At 35.8% G+C, this 15,641-nt stretch overlaps 4 protein-coding genes and 1 pseudogene across 4 annotated transcripts, besides 2 other annotated features; 3 read left to right on the top strand and 2 right to left on the bottom strand. All coding sequences in view use genetic code 12, as the record gives it.

The window, feature by feature from the left end:
• Window positions 1-586: 586 nt before the first annotated feature.
• On the bottom strand, window positions 587-5,518 carry CD36_44270 (Zds1 orthologue, putative; the record flags this gene model as incomplete). Its single annotated transcript, XM_002420034.1, has 1 exon — window positions 587-5,518. One exon carries the CDS (start codon window positions 5,516-5,518, stop codon window positions 587-589), a length of 4,932 nt encoding a protein of 1,643 aa, XP_002420079.1.
• Window positions 5,519-7,630: 2,112 nt separating this feature from the next.
• On the bottom strand, window positions 7,631-8,476 carry CD36_44260 (CAAX prenyl protease, putative; the record flags this gene model as incomplete). Its single annotated transcript, XM_002420033.1, has 1 exon — window positions 7,631-8,476. One exon carries the CDS (start codon window positions 8,474-8,476, stop codon window positions 7,631-7,633), a length of 846 nt encoding a protein of 281 aa, XP_002420078.1.
• A 73-nt stretch (window positions 8,477-8,549) lies between these two features.
• Window positions 8,550-9,065: a mobile genetic element.
• Window positions 9,066-10,920: 1,855 nt separating this feature from the next.
• On the top strand, window positions 10,921-11,766 carry CD36_44250 (cell wall biogenesis protein, putative; the record flags this gene model as incomplete). Its single annotated transcript, XM_002420032.1, has 1 exon — window positions 10,921-11,766. The coding sequence occupies one exon, from the start codon at window positions 10,921-10,923 to the stop codon at window positions 11,764-11,766; it is 846 nt and encodes a 281-aa protein (XP_002420077.1).
• A 937-nt stretch (window positions 11,767-12,703) lies between these two features.
• CD36_44240 (metalloendopeptidase of the mitochondrial inner membrane, putative) lies at window positions 12,704-13,729 on the top strand (the record flags this gene model as incomplete). Its single annotated transcript, XM_002420031.1, has 1 exon — window positions 12,704-13,729. One exon carries the CDS (start codon window positions 12,704-12,706, stop codon window positions 13,727-13,729), a length of 1,026 nt encoding a protein of 341 aa, XP_002420076.1.
• Window positions 13,730-14,767: 1,038 nt separating this feature from the next.
• On the top strand, window positions 14,768-14,988 carry CD36_44235 (annotated as a pseudogene).
• Window positions 14,768-14,988: a sequence feature.
• Window positions 14,989-15,641: the final 653 nt, after the last annotated feature.

Below are 15,641 nucleotides of genomic sequence, written 5' to 3'. Positions count from 1 at the left end.
TACTTCAATAACTCCCTAGTGAATGAACCTATCTAGCTGTTGTGCAAAAAAGAAACAGGGAAATAAAAGTGGTAACAAAAAATAAGATATTTTGCTTATAGTTATATATTACTTGATTCGTCAGTTGACTTCAACTTACCAATAATATATGTGCTCGATGGGGTGATTTCTTTTTTTTTTTGCTTCCATATAATTTTCAAATATTTTTTATTTTATTTTATTTTTTTTTATTTTTCGCGTCAGTTGTTAACGAGGAACGAGGTGCATAATAATGCCTGTGCGAAAAGAAACAAAAAAACGGAAACAACGGGGATTGCAAAAATAACAAACAGTTATTCCATTTTTCCGAGAATAACAATAAGCCACACGTTACAACACTTGGACCACTCTTTATACAAAATAGATACAAGAAGAGCCATCACCCAAGAATAGGGTGGAAAGCAAACCGCCAACTGTCGTTGCCTGTTACTTCGAATGTGCGGCAAATGATGTATTAGAGCGATCTAAGTATCCATTAGATATCTTTTTTTTTTTTGATTTTTACAATAGTTCTCTATGTTAAGTTATTCTAAATTCATTCTAATTCCTATACCTCGATTCCAGAATGATGGTGCTGTTTCCTATGTAAAACGTCCATACCAGCCATATCCAAGTTAATCCCAATTGAATCGCCATTTGCTTCCTCGGGCATAATGTCGTCCTCATCGGCGATACTACTTTCTCCAAATATCATGTCTTTCTCATCCGTGTCAGTCATTTCTTCTTCCTCTTCCTCGTCACGTTCCATCTGATCACCATCCTCACTACTCATGTTTTGTTGCTCCAAATGTAATGTATGATCAACTAAGTTAAGGTAGGCATACATAAAGTTTGACAACAAAACTTGTTCTCTCAATGAACGTTTGGGGTTAGCTAGCTTCAAGTGTGACAATCTATAAATAGCACGTTCAACATGAACCGGAAATCTGTAGTCAAGCATCACTAAAGTTGACTGAGATGGTGGTGGCAAGGGAAACCCAAAAGCAGAGTCTGTAAACTCTATAGGTTGGTTAGCTCTTGACGTACGCTTAATTGATTTTTTCAACTTTTCTTGAATGTCTAACTTCTCTTTATCTTCATTCTTAGAAGCAACTTCGTCCTCTGGGCTTGGCTTGATACTCTGATCTGCTGCAGGAACCTCCTCTACCATCTCCTTGTTTGTATCAGCAAGTTCCGTTGAAGGGTTCTTTTTCTGTACCCTGTTATGTTTTTTCTTGCTGACCGATTTCTTCTTAGACAATTCATCAACCCTTAACGTCTCCAAATCATTGTTAGCAGCGTTATTTCCAGTAGAAGCTTCTTCATCTTCATCAACAATGACAATTGTGCTCTGAATATTACGAGATTGTACACCTTCGACAAAATCTTGGGCTCCAGAATCCAAAACGTCGTCCTTCTCCCCAAAAGAGATAAAATCGTCCTTGAGATGTTCAATGTTGAATTGATGTATGGGTGACGAGGTTACAGGCAATTGCTCTTCATGTTGCTCTTGGTTCTCAATCCGTTCTGACTTGCGAGTACCATTACTTTGCCGCAAATTCTCTTTCTCCTCAATTGTCTGTGATTCTTTTGACACCAAATTCAAAGGTCGAAGCTTCTCTTTATTCACTGAATTCTCTTGTTCTGATAATTTGGCCTTTGATTTCTTCTTAAATAATTTACTGCTGTTGTTGGTCTTCTTTTTCATCAGCTTTGCATCGTTGTCCGATTCGTAGTCGACACTAGCCCCTGAGCCTCTTGATTCAAATGAAAATACCGACTGCGAGCTTGAACCTGGCACTTTTGTCTTTTTCTTGAAAAGTTTGGATAGAACATTTTCCTTGTCTGTTGACTTCATAGAAGTAGAATCAACTGCAAAGCTTGAATCGTTGATCAATGAAGCATCTTGATGCTTTCTTTGATGTTCGTAATCAAACTCAAGGTCCAGCTCCAACTCAAGTTCAAGTTGTGGCTCATGCTCTAATTCCTGCTCAAGGTCTGAGCCATTTGCAAGGTCTTGTTTGTGGTGCTGATCAGTAGATGTTTCGGGATTTGAAAATGACCTCGTAGGCAATTTATCAAGTGGCAAAGGTGGTAAATTGTTGATATCTGCAGATGACGTACTGGCAGAACGTTCCCGCAACCAGCCCCATGACTTTTTCTTTTTCAATTTTTTGGGGCCCTCACTTTCAGATGCATTGTTCCCCCCCACAGATGATGTTGTACTAAGCAAACCAAAAGACTTTTTCTTCTTCAATTTTTTGTTATTAGATGTCTCAATACCCATTTTTTCTTTGTAGTTGTCAGAGTCTATAATTTCCAAATTGGGGTCTTTGTTAAATAATTTTGTCTTGACTTTGGTCTCTTTCTTTGTTTTGGGGGTACCTGCAGTGGATGATTTGTCTGCTATATTGTAGTAATCGTCGTAACTGGCAGAATTACTAGTCTTTCGCAGATGTCCAGGTGTACTATTTTGAGATTCATCTAAATGTAACGTTGGAGAGGGTAACGCATTCATTCCAAACCCGATTGCAGTTTCCTCGGGGTGAATTGGCTTACTCTGCAACAAATCAATACTTAAGCCAGGACCACTTTTTCTATCAGTATCTTTACCTGGAGGCAAACGCAAATCATCATGAGCCACGTATTGTTGTGAAGATGGCGGTGAAATATTTCTAGGTTGTTGTGGTTCTTGTTGTTGTCGCGTAACGTGGACCTCAGTCTTACCATTGAGGTTTTGAATCTCTTCATCTGCAGATCCAACCAATTGATTATCCATCAAATCGAAGCTGCCCAAAATGTCATGGTCGAGTGTGAATTGAGAACGAGTTCCATCATTGATAGGCAGAACCTCCAAATCTTCATCAAATGCATCATCTATATCAATTTCATGAGAATTCCCCTTTTCCTTGCCTAATTCTCTCAATGCCTCTTGCTCAATACCTAATTGATCTTCAACACTTAGGTCCTGATAACTTATGTCAAAGCTAGTATCTGACTGTAATGGTTGGACTTGTTGGGGCTGTAAGCGTTCATGTGGTTGTTGGCTTCGGTAGCGGTCATTATGGTTGTAACTGCGAGGTTCAAGTTGTTGCTGTGATGGTGCTTGTTGTCGTTGGTGCTGGTGCTGGTGTTGTTGCTGGTACTGGTCGTGATGCAGTCTGTGTGCTCTTTTGGAATCTTCGCCAGGTGAGTCCGATTTGTTCAAACTTTCCTTGAATTCATTGATCTCTGACCTTAACTTGTCTAAATTTTGATGTAGTTGACGCGATTTGGGAGCAGCAGAAGTAGTCAGATACGGTTGATGTAAATGCTGTTGAGGCGACGAAGACATATTTCTCATATTTGAGTTTCTTGTCGAATGAGACTTACGTTGGGGGTCTTCATTTGCAAACAATGCCGTCTTGTCCTTTTTATGGAGGTTGTCATATCGATGGTGCCTTGACCCATTAGTCTGAAATTGATTCAGTTGCACCATGAAATCATTTATGTCCGTATTAGTAGCTGACAGCATGATACGTTTGTTATCCTGTCGATGTTGCTTCTCAGCCCCTATGCCCTGATGATTGTGGGCCTGTCTCGTTGACTGTCTCTGTGTTTGGGGTTGCACCTGAGGTTGTGGCTGTTGATGATAAGGATGAGACCTTTCTTGGTATGGGTAACCACGATGGGGTTTGTTTTCTGGCTTTGTGCGAGATCTGCCATCCATGGCATTCTCTGGACTAAGTGGTTGTTTGTTTGACTTTTTGACACCCATACGACTGAAATCAATGGTGGTTGATGCAGTAGGGTATGGATTATGCGACATATCTGAGCCATCGACTATTGGATTAGCCAATGCTGCTTCCAATGACTTTTGAGATTTCTTGTGCTTCACTCTATGACCCGTCATGCTTTGAGATGACGATGGTGAAGGTGAAGGTGAAGGTGACAGCGAAGGAGAATCTACTGGTCTCTTGTAATTAAACAACAATTGAGAATTACGAACATTGTACTTTCTTGTAGGAGGCGAATTATTTGATGTCTTTTGTTTGGAGTCAGTTTCCTTTTTCCGATAGTCAGTTCTTCTACTTCGTTTCAAAGCAAAGTCGGTACCACTTCCACTACTGGTAAAAATATTAGGAGTAGAACTTCCATCATTGGTTGAGAACTGTGACAGAGATTTATGACTACTTTCATTGGATATTGGCCATTGTTGTTGCCTTTGTTGGTGTCTGGTTGTTCTTTCTGCTTCTCTTTCGGCCTTCATTTGGGCCTGTTGAAATTGTTGTTGTAGACGCTGTTGCAAATGCAAGGTTGTGGTACGAGGTGAGCTGGCAGAATCGTAACCTCCTGATGAGCCCAGTGAATTGGGAGTTGTCGCTGTAGCGGTTGTTTGTGAACCGTCTAATTCATCAAAGGCTAATTTCTCCACGTCAGTGTATCCCAACGATTGCGCCGACAAAGTTCTTGCCAAAGTCACGGCATCATTCTTGTCCATGCCGGCCATTTTCGACAACTGCTCTAATTCTGAAGTTAGCTCTCGCAATGAAGGATTCAGATATCTTTTTGGGTTGTTGAAGTACCAAGATTCTCTCTTTGTTGGATCTTTTTGTGGAGAAGTTGAAGAAACGGAGGATGAGGACTTTCGAGAAATATCTTCATTCGGGTTCTGTTGTGACGAGGAAGACAATGAAGATTTTCTTACTGGAGAAGGAGGAGACACATCGTGTTCCAGCTCTGGGCTTATTTCTGGTTCTGGTGCTAATGTTTCTTTGGTACTGGTTGAAGAACTACGTGATAATGTTGACCTTCTCGAAATAGTTGATTTTCGAGATAGCTTTCTTTCCAATATCTCTTCGACTTGAGTTTTGATTAAACTCTTAAATGACTCGGGATTCACTTGAGGATGAGAATTAGCCGGTACCCACAACAAAGGTGATGAGCTATCATAAACTTCATCTTCGGCATCAAAAAATATATCATGACTTTCTGATGTCAACACGCTAGAATTGTCGTAAAAACTGCGTCTCTTGACTGGACTAGGTGATTTGTTATAAGGGGGGGTCTGTGGCTCATGAGGAAAAGATTGCTGCTGCTGTTGCTGTTGATGTTTGTGTTGAGGAGAAGTAGAAGGTGAAGTTGAATGTGATTTTGATCGTGATCGAGTTGAGTGTGATCTGTGAATATTCTGTGGAATTAGATCTTCATCATAAGGGCTTTGACCACGATGGTTGTTCAACTTTGAGTTGGGAGAATGATTGTGTGTGTTGTTGTTGGTGTGATCTCTGGTATGAGGATTGTGGTGGTTATTGTTGCTGCTGGTAGTAGTGGTGTTGTTGTTGTTTGCAAAGGGATCAATGTCATCCATACTGCCTGGTGGTAAATCGGGGTCATATTGCATCATATGTCCTATAGATAGTCTCTTCAAGGCTGCCACCATTTTCTTCTCTTGTTCGAGATCTTGTACAGCTGATTCAAAATTCGAATCGCTATGGAATGACGTGTTAGGCAGTGACATGATAGAATATGTGTAACGGTTACTAAATATAAACTACTAGAGTTGATAAAGTCCTCGTCTTTAATAGGAATAGTGAATGAAATGAATGTAATGGTAGGAAGTGAAAGTTGTCTATGATGTTAGTTGCCTAGGTTAACCTGTTGTTGTTCTGGTTGATGTTGTTGTAATTTTTTTTTTGGGAATTTTTTTTTTTTTTTGGATTTTTCCTCTGTTTAAGGTTGAATTTATTACTCGTTAAAGTTTCAATTATTGAAAAGGGGGAAATGAAAACAAAACAAAGCAAAACAAAACAAACAAGACCCAGAACTAAGTTCAATTTAAAAAGTATTGAAGGTTAATACTAAACTAATAAATAAGGAAATGAAGATAAGGGATTGAAAAGAAAAGTGGTGAAAATCAAATTGAAATGTAAGAAAGTATAAAATAATGATGTATGTGTTCCTTAGAAAAAAAAAAAAAAAAATACGGGTATGTTTGGTATAGGGTATGTACAATAATAATAATACACTTGATCTGAAAAAGAAAGCAATAGGGTAGAGAGGTTCAACAAATACAGAAACTATAAAGTTGGAATGATATAATATAAGATTCACCACAATATTATCTATAAACCATAATACTAATTGTTGTGACAGTGAATAGAATTGATTTAATAGGTTCTTCAATTGAAATTCAATTGTGAAAAATCTTGACAACGATGGAAAACAAAGAAATAAACTTGTCTAAGTTCTGGTGTTAATTCACCTTTGTTGGTTACTTGTCTTTTTTCTTTTCATTTGTCGAATTTAGTGTTTTGAGTTTTTGCCGTTTGTGATAGATTCCACCTGATTACTACTACCTACCTATCCTTACTACCCCTACTACCCCTACCACTATTAATATGGCTAGAGGAATAGAAAAAGAAAAGTTAAAGCATTTTTTTAGGATATGTTACGCATTCAAATCCACAAAATCAAATGTTGCTTTTGTAAATGAATTACTTTTTTTTTTTTTTGGAGTATGGAAATTGATTTGGTTGTGGTTGAAATGATTATCGTATTCTCTCGTTAATTGGAGCAACTCCTCTTTCAAAGGTAAGAATGTTGTCGATTGTAAAATATATAGAGTGGTGTGGGCGGGCGGTTATTGTAAGAAAACATTTGGAAATATCGGTTAAGCTTTTGCTTTGTTGTTGTTTTTCAATTCTTCGTGTAATTTTTACAAGGGCGGTATAGGGTACACAATTTGAATACAACAACAACAATAAGGAAATTTTAATTGTGCATAAGAAAAAAAAAACAAATGTATGTACGTGTCTGATTATATCCTCATATTATACACGACCAACACGTCTCCACATTATTTTTAGTGTACTTTAGCGAAAAAAATTAGTTCTTTAAAAAAAAATAATGGTAATAATAATTCCACTGTACACATTGATTTGTAATTGGTAGTCCAACACTAGTATAGTTGTTATTACAATTTCCAACCATTTGGTAATGCTGATAATTACAATTTTTCTAAACAGTTTGTGATTAAGTGTTTGCCACGCCTTACGTATTTTCATTCCCGATCACCAGATAATTATCGGTTGTGCACGACTTTTTGGTTTTGCTTCTTGTCATCATAACGCTCTTTTTAAAAAAAAATTTACCCTAAGTTTCTACTTTGTGTAACAGGTTCAATAATTTATAATCATCATAACAACTTCTTTTTTTTACATTCTCGTTTAATACACTGAATTAATTAATTAATTGGCTAATCTGCAAAGTGCTTGTGATTTGTATCATCTGCAAAGAGACGAAATTCTTAAGGTCCGTTTCATTTGCTGACTGATTGATTGATTGACTCAATCAACGATGTAACCATCATCCCTTGCTCTTTCCACAACATATTGTCAGCTTAATGCATCCTAGTGCTACACCAAAAGTTTGAACCTTTCTAGGTAACCAATGGAATCACAAGAATACAGTGTTTAGAGACAATAAAGAACTAATAGACATTTTTTGCGTAGTTGGATGGATGTAGTGTGCTATCTATTGGTGGTTTTTCTACACATTATGTCGATTTTATACCTGTACGGCTAATTTAAAAGATTGTCTTGTCTTTTTTGTTTCTCATATATTGTATTGTCTACATGTAATACAACAATACCACCATGCTATGAACTATGCCCAAAACTATCAACGAGTAAAACATCACTTGATGGATCAATTTCGATGAGTCTAAGGTAAAACTAGGTAATCCAAATACATTACAGATCATATGTAATACAATGCAACTCCACAAATTTTGGTTAGTCCCAGAATAAACTATTTCACTCAATTTACCAAATAACGAAGTGTATATAAGTTGAAACCCAGTTGTAATAACTATTGTCATTACCGGTACATTTTGTTGATATAATTGTATGCCGTGGTGTATATGAGCCACACCAAACAAAAACGGTGTGAACACATGGCGATTCTTGTGATTGGAGTCTGTATTGGTATCATTATTGATCAAGAAGATTAATCCACGATATATCAACTCTTCCGATATGGGAGCAAGTACGTAATCTCGGATAGGATAAAGTACTGAAGTGTTGCTAATGGAATTGATTTGATGCTTCCAGTCAAAAAATTCAATCTCTTCGATGTAGATTTGGTAAATACTTGATGAATATAATATCAAAATGAAATATATTGTAAACCCAATATTGAACAAATCAACAGCTAAGCTAGTTGAGTTAGTGAACCCAGGGATTATTCCAAGCTGTCTAATTTTATCCAAATATGTTTCGTTATGATTTTTGCCCTGGATTAGAACTAAATTAGGTATAATTATCATCAACAATGTGCATAGTATAATTATTCGCAGTATTCGATGTCGTACCACATCAAGATTGTTACGATCTTTATGTTTAATTGACGGTGGTGGAGCAAAATATATGGCAAAAACATAGGAGCAGGCTGTTAATATTGATAGTATTTTTCCCATATCTGAAAGCTCGCTATTGTAGTATTACTAACAATCATTACAGAGCAAAGAAAAATTTGATTCAAGCATCAACTGTCACAATGTAGCGCTATTTAATTTAAATGACAATGATATTTACGGTACTGATTCACGTGCAATGTGAATACTCACGCCGTTTCTGGTGGTTGGCTAAAAGTAGTAAATCAATGCTATTGGATGTATGTGTAATAATGGACACAGTGACTAAGTGTAAGTCTTCGGGATACCTCTATTCCGTACGAGTGTAATATGTGTGGATTGTATGTATTTGTATATTCCTGGATCTCAGCCTAAGCTTGCATGAGGTCCATTCTAACTAAATAATTAATTTTCTAGATTCTCTTTACTTAAATAGAATTCAACAATTTCGTGCGTGTGTGTACCAATTATTCTATTCGCTCACACACTCACACTTAAATCCTTTTAACTAATTCAACACTTTCTCTCTAATAACAATTCTCTTCTTTATGTGCGATTTACCAACAAACGTAATTATTCTTTCAAATGATTCTCTGTCGTGTGATAGTACCAAATATAGCATATTTAAAAGATTACTATCCACTACACGACATCAACAAAAAAAAAAAATAATCGAATTGGTAAATGCACGTGAGCGCTTATTCTGTATAATAATGATGTTGAGACCACCATCTTTAGAGGGTTGAGTTGTAACTCTAATGGACATGTCTTATTGAAAACAGTTTCTTTTACTTTGCCTATTAACTATTAAAAACAGGGTTATGTATTGAAGACAGTTGGTATTCAATCAGTGAGAAAATGGCTTGTCAGTATTGAGAAGTTTCTTTCTTTTCTGGTAGAATTATCACCAAGTTCTTTCGAAAATAAAACAATATAATTATTCATATCGTATTAAACAAAAGTACAATTCTTCAATCATGTAGAAGTGAATTCAAAAATATCATAAAGTGTAATATCTTTAAAGAATCAACCAACTATTAACAAAGGAGTAAAATAGAAACCCCATACATTGGTTCGGTTCATGAAAATAGATTTCAAAATTTGTATACCAATCAAACGGAATTAATAATAACGTTACATTGGCGACGATAAAAGCTTGTTAGGTTGTGGCAGGTATTAGTCGGATTTTCTGGTACCTTAAAATTAGATTTAAGATGTGGTTGATTGGTTTGATTTGGTTAGGGTTAAACAATAAGAAAAAAAATAGGGGACTAAAAAAAAAAGCAACTCATTATGTTTCCAAAAATAGAAAAATCTCAACACTCCACACATATAGTGCAAAGTTTCTTCTAATGTATTCAAGACAAGGGGGAAAGGGGGAACAATAAAGCTTGGAAAATATCCCATACCATTGACTGATTTACAGTGAAGTCTTTTTCAAGTTTAGAAGTAGTGCTAGGACTTTACCATTAATTGGCAGAAGAAAACAGGAGACAAATACCACTTACTGCACAAGAAATTGATCAATTGATCAAATACTGAATCACACCAAAGCAACGTACTCTACAAATGAATCCTTCAGCTATACCACAGTGATGTGTGTTAACAGCTCTTGTTCATTTCTTTCTCCATAGTCTAGATAGCAGAATAAATGGCAAAACAAGCACTGTCATTATTCACATTGGAGAGAAATATGCAAATGAAACACGCTTGTGGGCACTAGAATTATCATAACCTAGATTGTTTAACAGATTCGATAATTTGAGCTTGAGATTGTGGGATTACTCCTAGTAGTAGTAAATGGATAGATTTCAGATACTGGAAATACCACAAAACTACTGGCGATTGTAATCTAAAACTACTTCTCTTTTCTTTTTTTTTTTCTTTGGTTTCGCTTTCTCTGTCTAAAATTGTATTTATGTATGTATCTAATTTATAAATGTGTCCATACATTGTGTGATTGCATAATACCAGCATATTAATTAATTAAGGTGTTTTAAATTTAGCGTTGGAGAGGCAGAGGAAGAAAATAAAATAAAATAAAAGAGACGACGATAAAGTAAGGGAAAAAGAAAAAAAGCTAAATCTAACGAACCACCAGTCAAGCAAACAAAGTCAAACAGAAAAAAAAAAAAAAAGAAAGAAAAAAAAAATTCTTGGCTGTGCTTTTTCTTTCTTTCGTTACTCTTTTTTTTCTTTCTTTTATTTTATTTAACAGTCGCTAAGTGTGTTTTATTGTTGTTGTTGTTGTTGTTGTTGTTGTACTATTTTTAATATTTAATTGTTCAACAATATACCACCAGTGTCTATTAACAGAAACCAAGATTAAACACAAAGATTACCTTATTCTTGTGAACAGGTCCCCTCTCTCCCCCATACCTTCCGTTCCCGCATTGACAATTCACCAGCAATAGCATATAGAGGTACAAATATATACACATTTTACATCAACGTTTCCATTTATATTCATTTTTTTTTTTTCAGCCAAGTTCATTTTTAGTTCGATCATGGTAAATACACAAGGATTAACAGTAGGGTTAGCCGTTGGAATCCCTTCATTTATAATATTGGTGGTGGTTGGGATATTTTGGTATCGGAATCAGCAGAAACAGAAACATGAGGATATGAAAGATAATGAAATCGACATAGGATTACGAGACGACCATTCTTTCAACCAGTTTCAGGAGGAGCTCCACAAACAATACGAAAAGAATAACGATGAAGACGAAGCCCATATACGTGAAGAAAAATTAACTCACGATTCATCGGAAAATAGCAATGATGGGCAACAGCATTCAACGTCGACTGCAAGCAGACAAACCCCAACACCTTATAGTCAGCACTACAATTCCAACAATGTCAGCCAAAGACCTCAAACAAGCTATGATTTCTATGAAACTTTTATTCCTATTTTACCACTGAATCAACAGGGTTCCTCATCAGCACAAGGCTCTACTGCGGATATAGCGGAAGCCCATCCCAACGACACCGATACCGATATGGAGACAAATACCAACAACGGTACTGGTAATAATTTGACAACTGACAGCTCGTCTTCGTTAATCAACTCCCATTTACGTACATCGTCAAACGATCTAAATACGCTAGCCAAACAGCTCAATAATCCGGTATTTTTTGAGAAACTACCTAGTAAAGCCACCAAATATCAAGTTAAATCAGTCAATAACAACAACCATGGTAACACGATTGCTGTGGGGAAAAATAATAACTCGAGTAGCGATTTAATTAATAATTACTTAATTGGTGAAACCCACGCTATTAACGATCATTTTACGTATGAGGCACCAAAAGTTGAAGTTACTGATCTAACTCAACCTGAAAAAAAGAAATAGATATAGTTTTTACTGGCTACAATCAAGTAAAGGTACATTTTTTGTATAAATATAGAATTCATCGATTGGTTTATAATTATATGAGACAACTTTTGTTGAAGTGTAAGAGAAAATGAAGTATGCTGGAACTGTTGTTCTATATTGCAGTACAATTCATTTGAATCTCAAACAGGGTTGGTAAAGGGACATTCAATTATCGCAAATAAAACTAATCTATTTGCAAACTCAACTCTTAAAGTAATTACTGAACTGAGAAGGATACTAAACAAGATTGGTACCCTTACTTAGTATAACCAAACTTCCTGATCCAGCTATGTTTTTAGATGTTGTAGTTGATTTGCCGGAATCTTATTGGTGCAGTCGGAAACTCAATTTATTCTGGAATGTTTAAGACTGTGCACCAGCCACTCTTTTAGATGGCGCACAGTTGACCAATAGAGTTAGTCGAGACAGATAAGAAAAAAAAAAGCTCTATGATGGGTTGTGGTCAAGCGATTCCAGAATGTTTCTCAATCAGACGAAGTAGATTGACATGAATTTACATAGCTATAGATTCCATCCAACTGAACAAACCCCTTACATTTTAGCTTCAAAAGAACCTTCGAAACAAAAAAAATAAATAGAAAATTGATATTACGAACAGCTTTCAGGGGAATTATGGCTAGTAATGTTCTTATGACGATCACTAGAAATAATAATAATAATTGGAAAACTATTCGATCTGTGTTTCGAAACGGTATAGTATGCAACTATCAACCTTGAACTTGTAGAGAGTTTCTTTTTCTTTTTCCCAATTATTTTTTTTGTTCTGGAGGTTTCTATTGCGACTATTTTTTTTTTTTTTTTTTTTGTTTCTGCAAGCATCTTATAGATGTTATAAATTTGTATTCTGAGCAACAACCTAAACCAGTTTCAACATTAGTATAAACCACTTGAAATGGTGACAATGTTTGGCTCCAAGATATTTCTGCGTTTATTTTTCAAACGAACTTATGCCACCTATAAACGGTTTGATAATAGTACCTCGTCATCATTTACCACCTCGTATTCTCATTTATTAACCAGCAGGAAAACCCTATACATTGGTGGAGGATTATTAGGCTTCTATATTTACAACCTTCATGATGCCCCATATACCCATCGTAGTAGATTTATATGGGTTCCATATTGGCTAGAAACAAAGATTGGTGACTATTCTTATCGTCAGATTTACCAACAATTCCAACTGCAAATATTACCCCACTCAAACCCATTGTATAGCCGAGTATCAACCATCATGAATAAGTTACTTGCGGTGGCGCTAAATGACAATATCAACGACGATTTAAACGCCAATTTTTTGACACATTTAAAAAGTCTAAAGTGGGAGATCAACATCATTGAAAACAATAGATTGCCACCTAACGCATTTATATTACCCAATGGGAAAATTTTCATTTTCAGTTCGATCTTGTCCATTTGTCAGAATGAAGATGGGTTAGCCACGGTGTTATCCCACGAATTATCCCATCAATTAGCCCAGCATTCGAGTGAACAATTACTGAAACAGCCGATTTATATGGTTTTGTCGACAATTTTGTACACCATAACTGGAGTTAGTTGGTTCAATGACCTATTGATAAATGGAGTTTTGACTATGCCAGCATCGAGAGAAATGGAATCGGAAGCTGATCATATCGGTTGTGAATTGTTGGCTCGGGCGTGTTTTAATCCACAAGAATCCATTAATTTTTGGCATCGAATGAGTCAGGCAGAGAAAAAAGCAACTGGAATTGCATCCCAAGAGGGCGGTTACTTGAACACCTGGGAATTTTTTTCAACCCATCCAGCAACTAGTCGAAGAATAGCCGATATCCAAAAATGGATGCCACAATTATTGCAAATTAGAGAATCTTCGGGATGCTACGAGTATGGAAGATTTCACAATTTCAACAAGAGTTACTTCAATCACCAGAACCGTTAATTAATGGTTAGATTGTGTGTGTTTTAAGCCTAAACAAACACTTTGTCACGGAACCAAGACTTGAAGTTGTATACTATTGTGTCTGGAGTTAAATATTCAATATAGATTATTTTTTGTTAACGCTTGGCTCTCACACGAGAGGTATTTTGAATGTGTGCATCACAACAAGACAACCCTGTAAGCCTTTCTCTTTGGTATAAATATTTTGGAGTAGTCTTTGTTGATTAAATGACCATTTGCCAAGTGGTAGCATTTTTATAGAATTCTCGGTATTGAAGAAAAAAAAAAAAGCAAAGTGGGCTGTGTCAGAAGGAGGAGACGAGTAGTAGTATTAGACCAAGTTGGTTAGAACAATGAACCAGACTACAACTAAACATGGTTATACCTTTGTACCACACAATAGTGAAAACCTAAATAAAGAAATGTGGGGTTCGTGTGTGATAAGAGTGAAAAAAAAAAAAAAAAAAAAACTTGAACCCCATCTGTGTTTATTCTGGTAGGTGTGTTAATGGCGGTACCAATGATATGACCATCGCTTATACCACCACCAAACACTACTTGTATTACATTTACTTCGACTAACAACATAGCCACCAAATCAAGAAATCTGAAAATGTTAAAGCTTGGTGCTGATTGTTCTTTTTTTTTTTTTTTTTCTTGGTATTTGAAACACAAGGGAAAAACAAAAGCTAGAACTATATAATAGAACAAATCAAAGGAATTTAATACACAAAGAGAGAGGGGAAGCTAACAAACAGATACCTATAACTGGAAGTTTAAACTATTGGAGAAGAAGGTGTAGTGTAATTGTAACGTATGATCCAACGAACCAGCGAACTAAGCTAGCCATACACATGAGGAGATATCCAAGAGCACGCGACTTTGCCCTAAACCGCTATTCATTACCTACCACAACCTATTGTCGGTTCTATGCATCAAATACCTTCTAGTTTTGCACAGATTTGTTTATGATTTGTTCAAATTGGAAGTGCTAAACAGGTTCTGTATATTGCGTACATTATGTTATCTTACAGCATATTTTTCCGGTTAGTGCGACCCATAATCACGTGGGTATTAGACGAAACTCATTGCTATTTTGCACCTACAATGGTGAATTAGTTCACAATATCATTGGTAAAAACAAATAAACACAGTATAAACCAAAACATTCTACGAATGGAAAATGAAAGAAATGTTTACAAGGATGCTACTCGATAGTTTTGGTGTATTAGCTGGAATTTGCTCACCGGCTTTTAGTTTTTGTTTGGTAGCCAAACATGTCCTAGTGGATGCAAAAGAATTGGCCAAAAAAAAAAAAAAAAGAAACACAGACAAATTTTCGGCTAAGCACTGCTAAGTCATTCTCTTGCAAACAAATCCAGAACCAATGAAGTAGTAGTAAACATTCATCATTTGAAAAAGATTTGAATGTTTTCAATTTGCCATTTCTCTCACACTTGCAGAAAGAATTCCAAGAAAAATACTCATTTTAACCCAAATGAAACTGAAAACTAAAAATTTGCACTTTTTTTTTTCTTAGCCTTAAAAAAATTTCTTAGGTTGTTCTTAGCTTTGTGTTCCGTTCACGTCCATATCATTCAAGCTACCGCCCTCTCCCTCGTCCCCGTCCGCCCCATAATACTCACGATTACCGTCCAATACTATATTTATCACAAAACACGAAATATAACGCTACTTTATACTAATAATAGCTTTCTTTTTTTTATTTTATTTCGTCTTACAAAACACAACACAACAACGACAATAACAAATGGAAATAAAACCAAGAAAATTTATTCAATATGAATTCTCCTTAGATCAAATCATTCCACCTTGAAATGTTATTTATAACCATATATATAAATACCACGCTATTCTCTCATCAATTGTGATAACAATTTGTTTTCAGATT

Source organism: Candida dubliniensis, chromosome 4 (genome assembly GCF_000026945.1).
Source record: "Candida dubliniensis CD36 chromosome 4, complete sequence".
NCBI lineage: Eukaryota > Fungi > Ascomycota > Pichiomycetes > Serinales > Debaryomycetaceae > Candida > Candida dubliniensis.
Note: the sequence above shows the minus strand (reverse complement) of the source record. Positions and strands in the feature narration are given on the sequence as shown.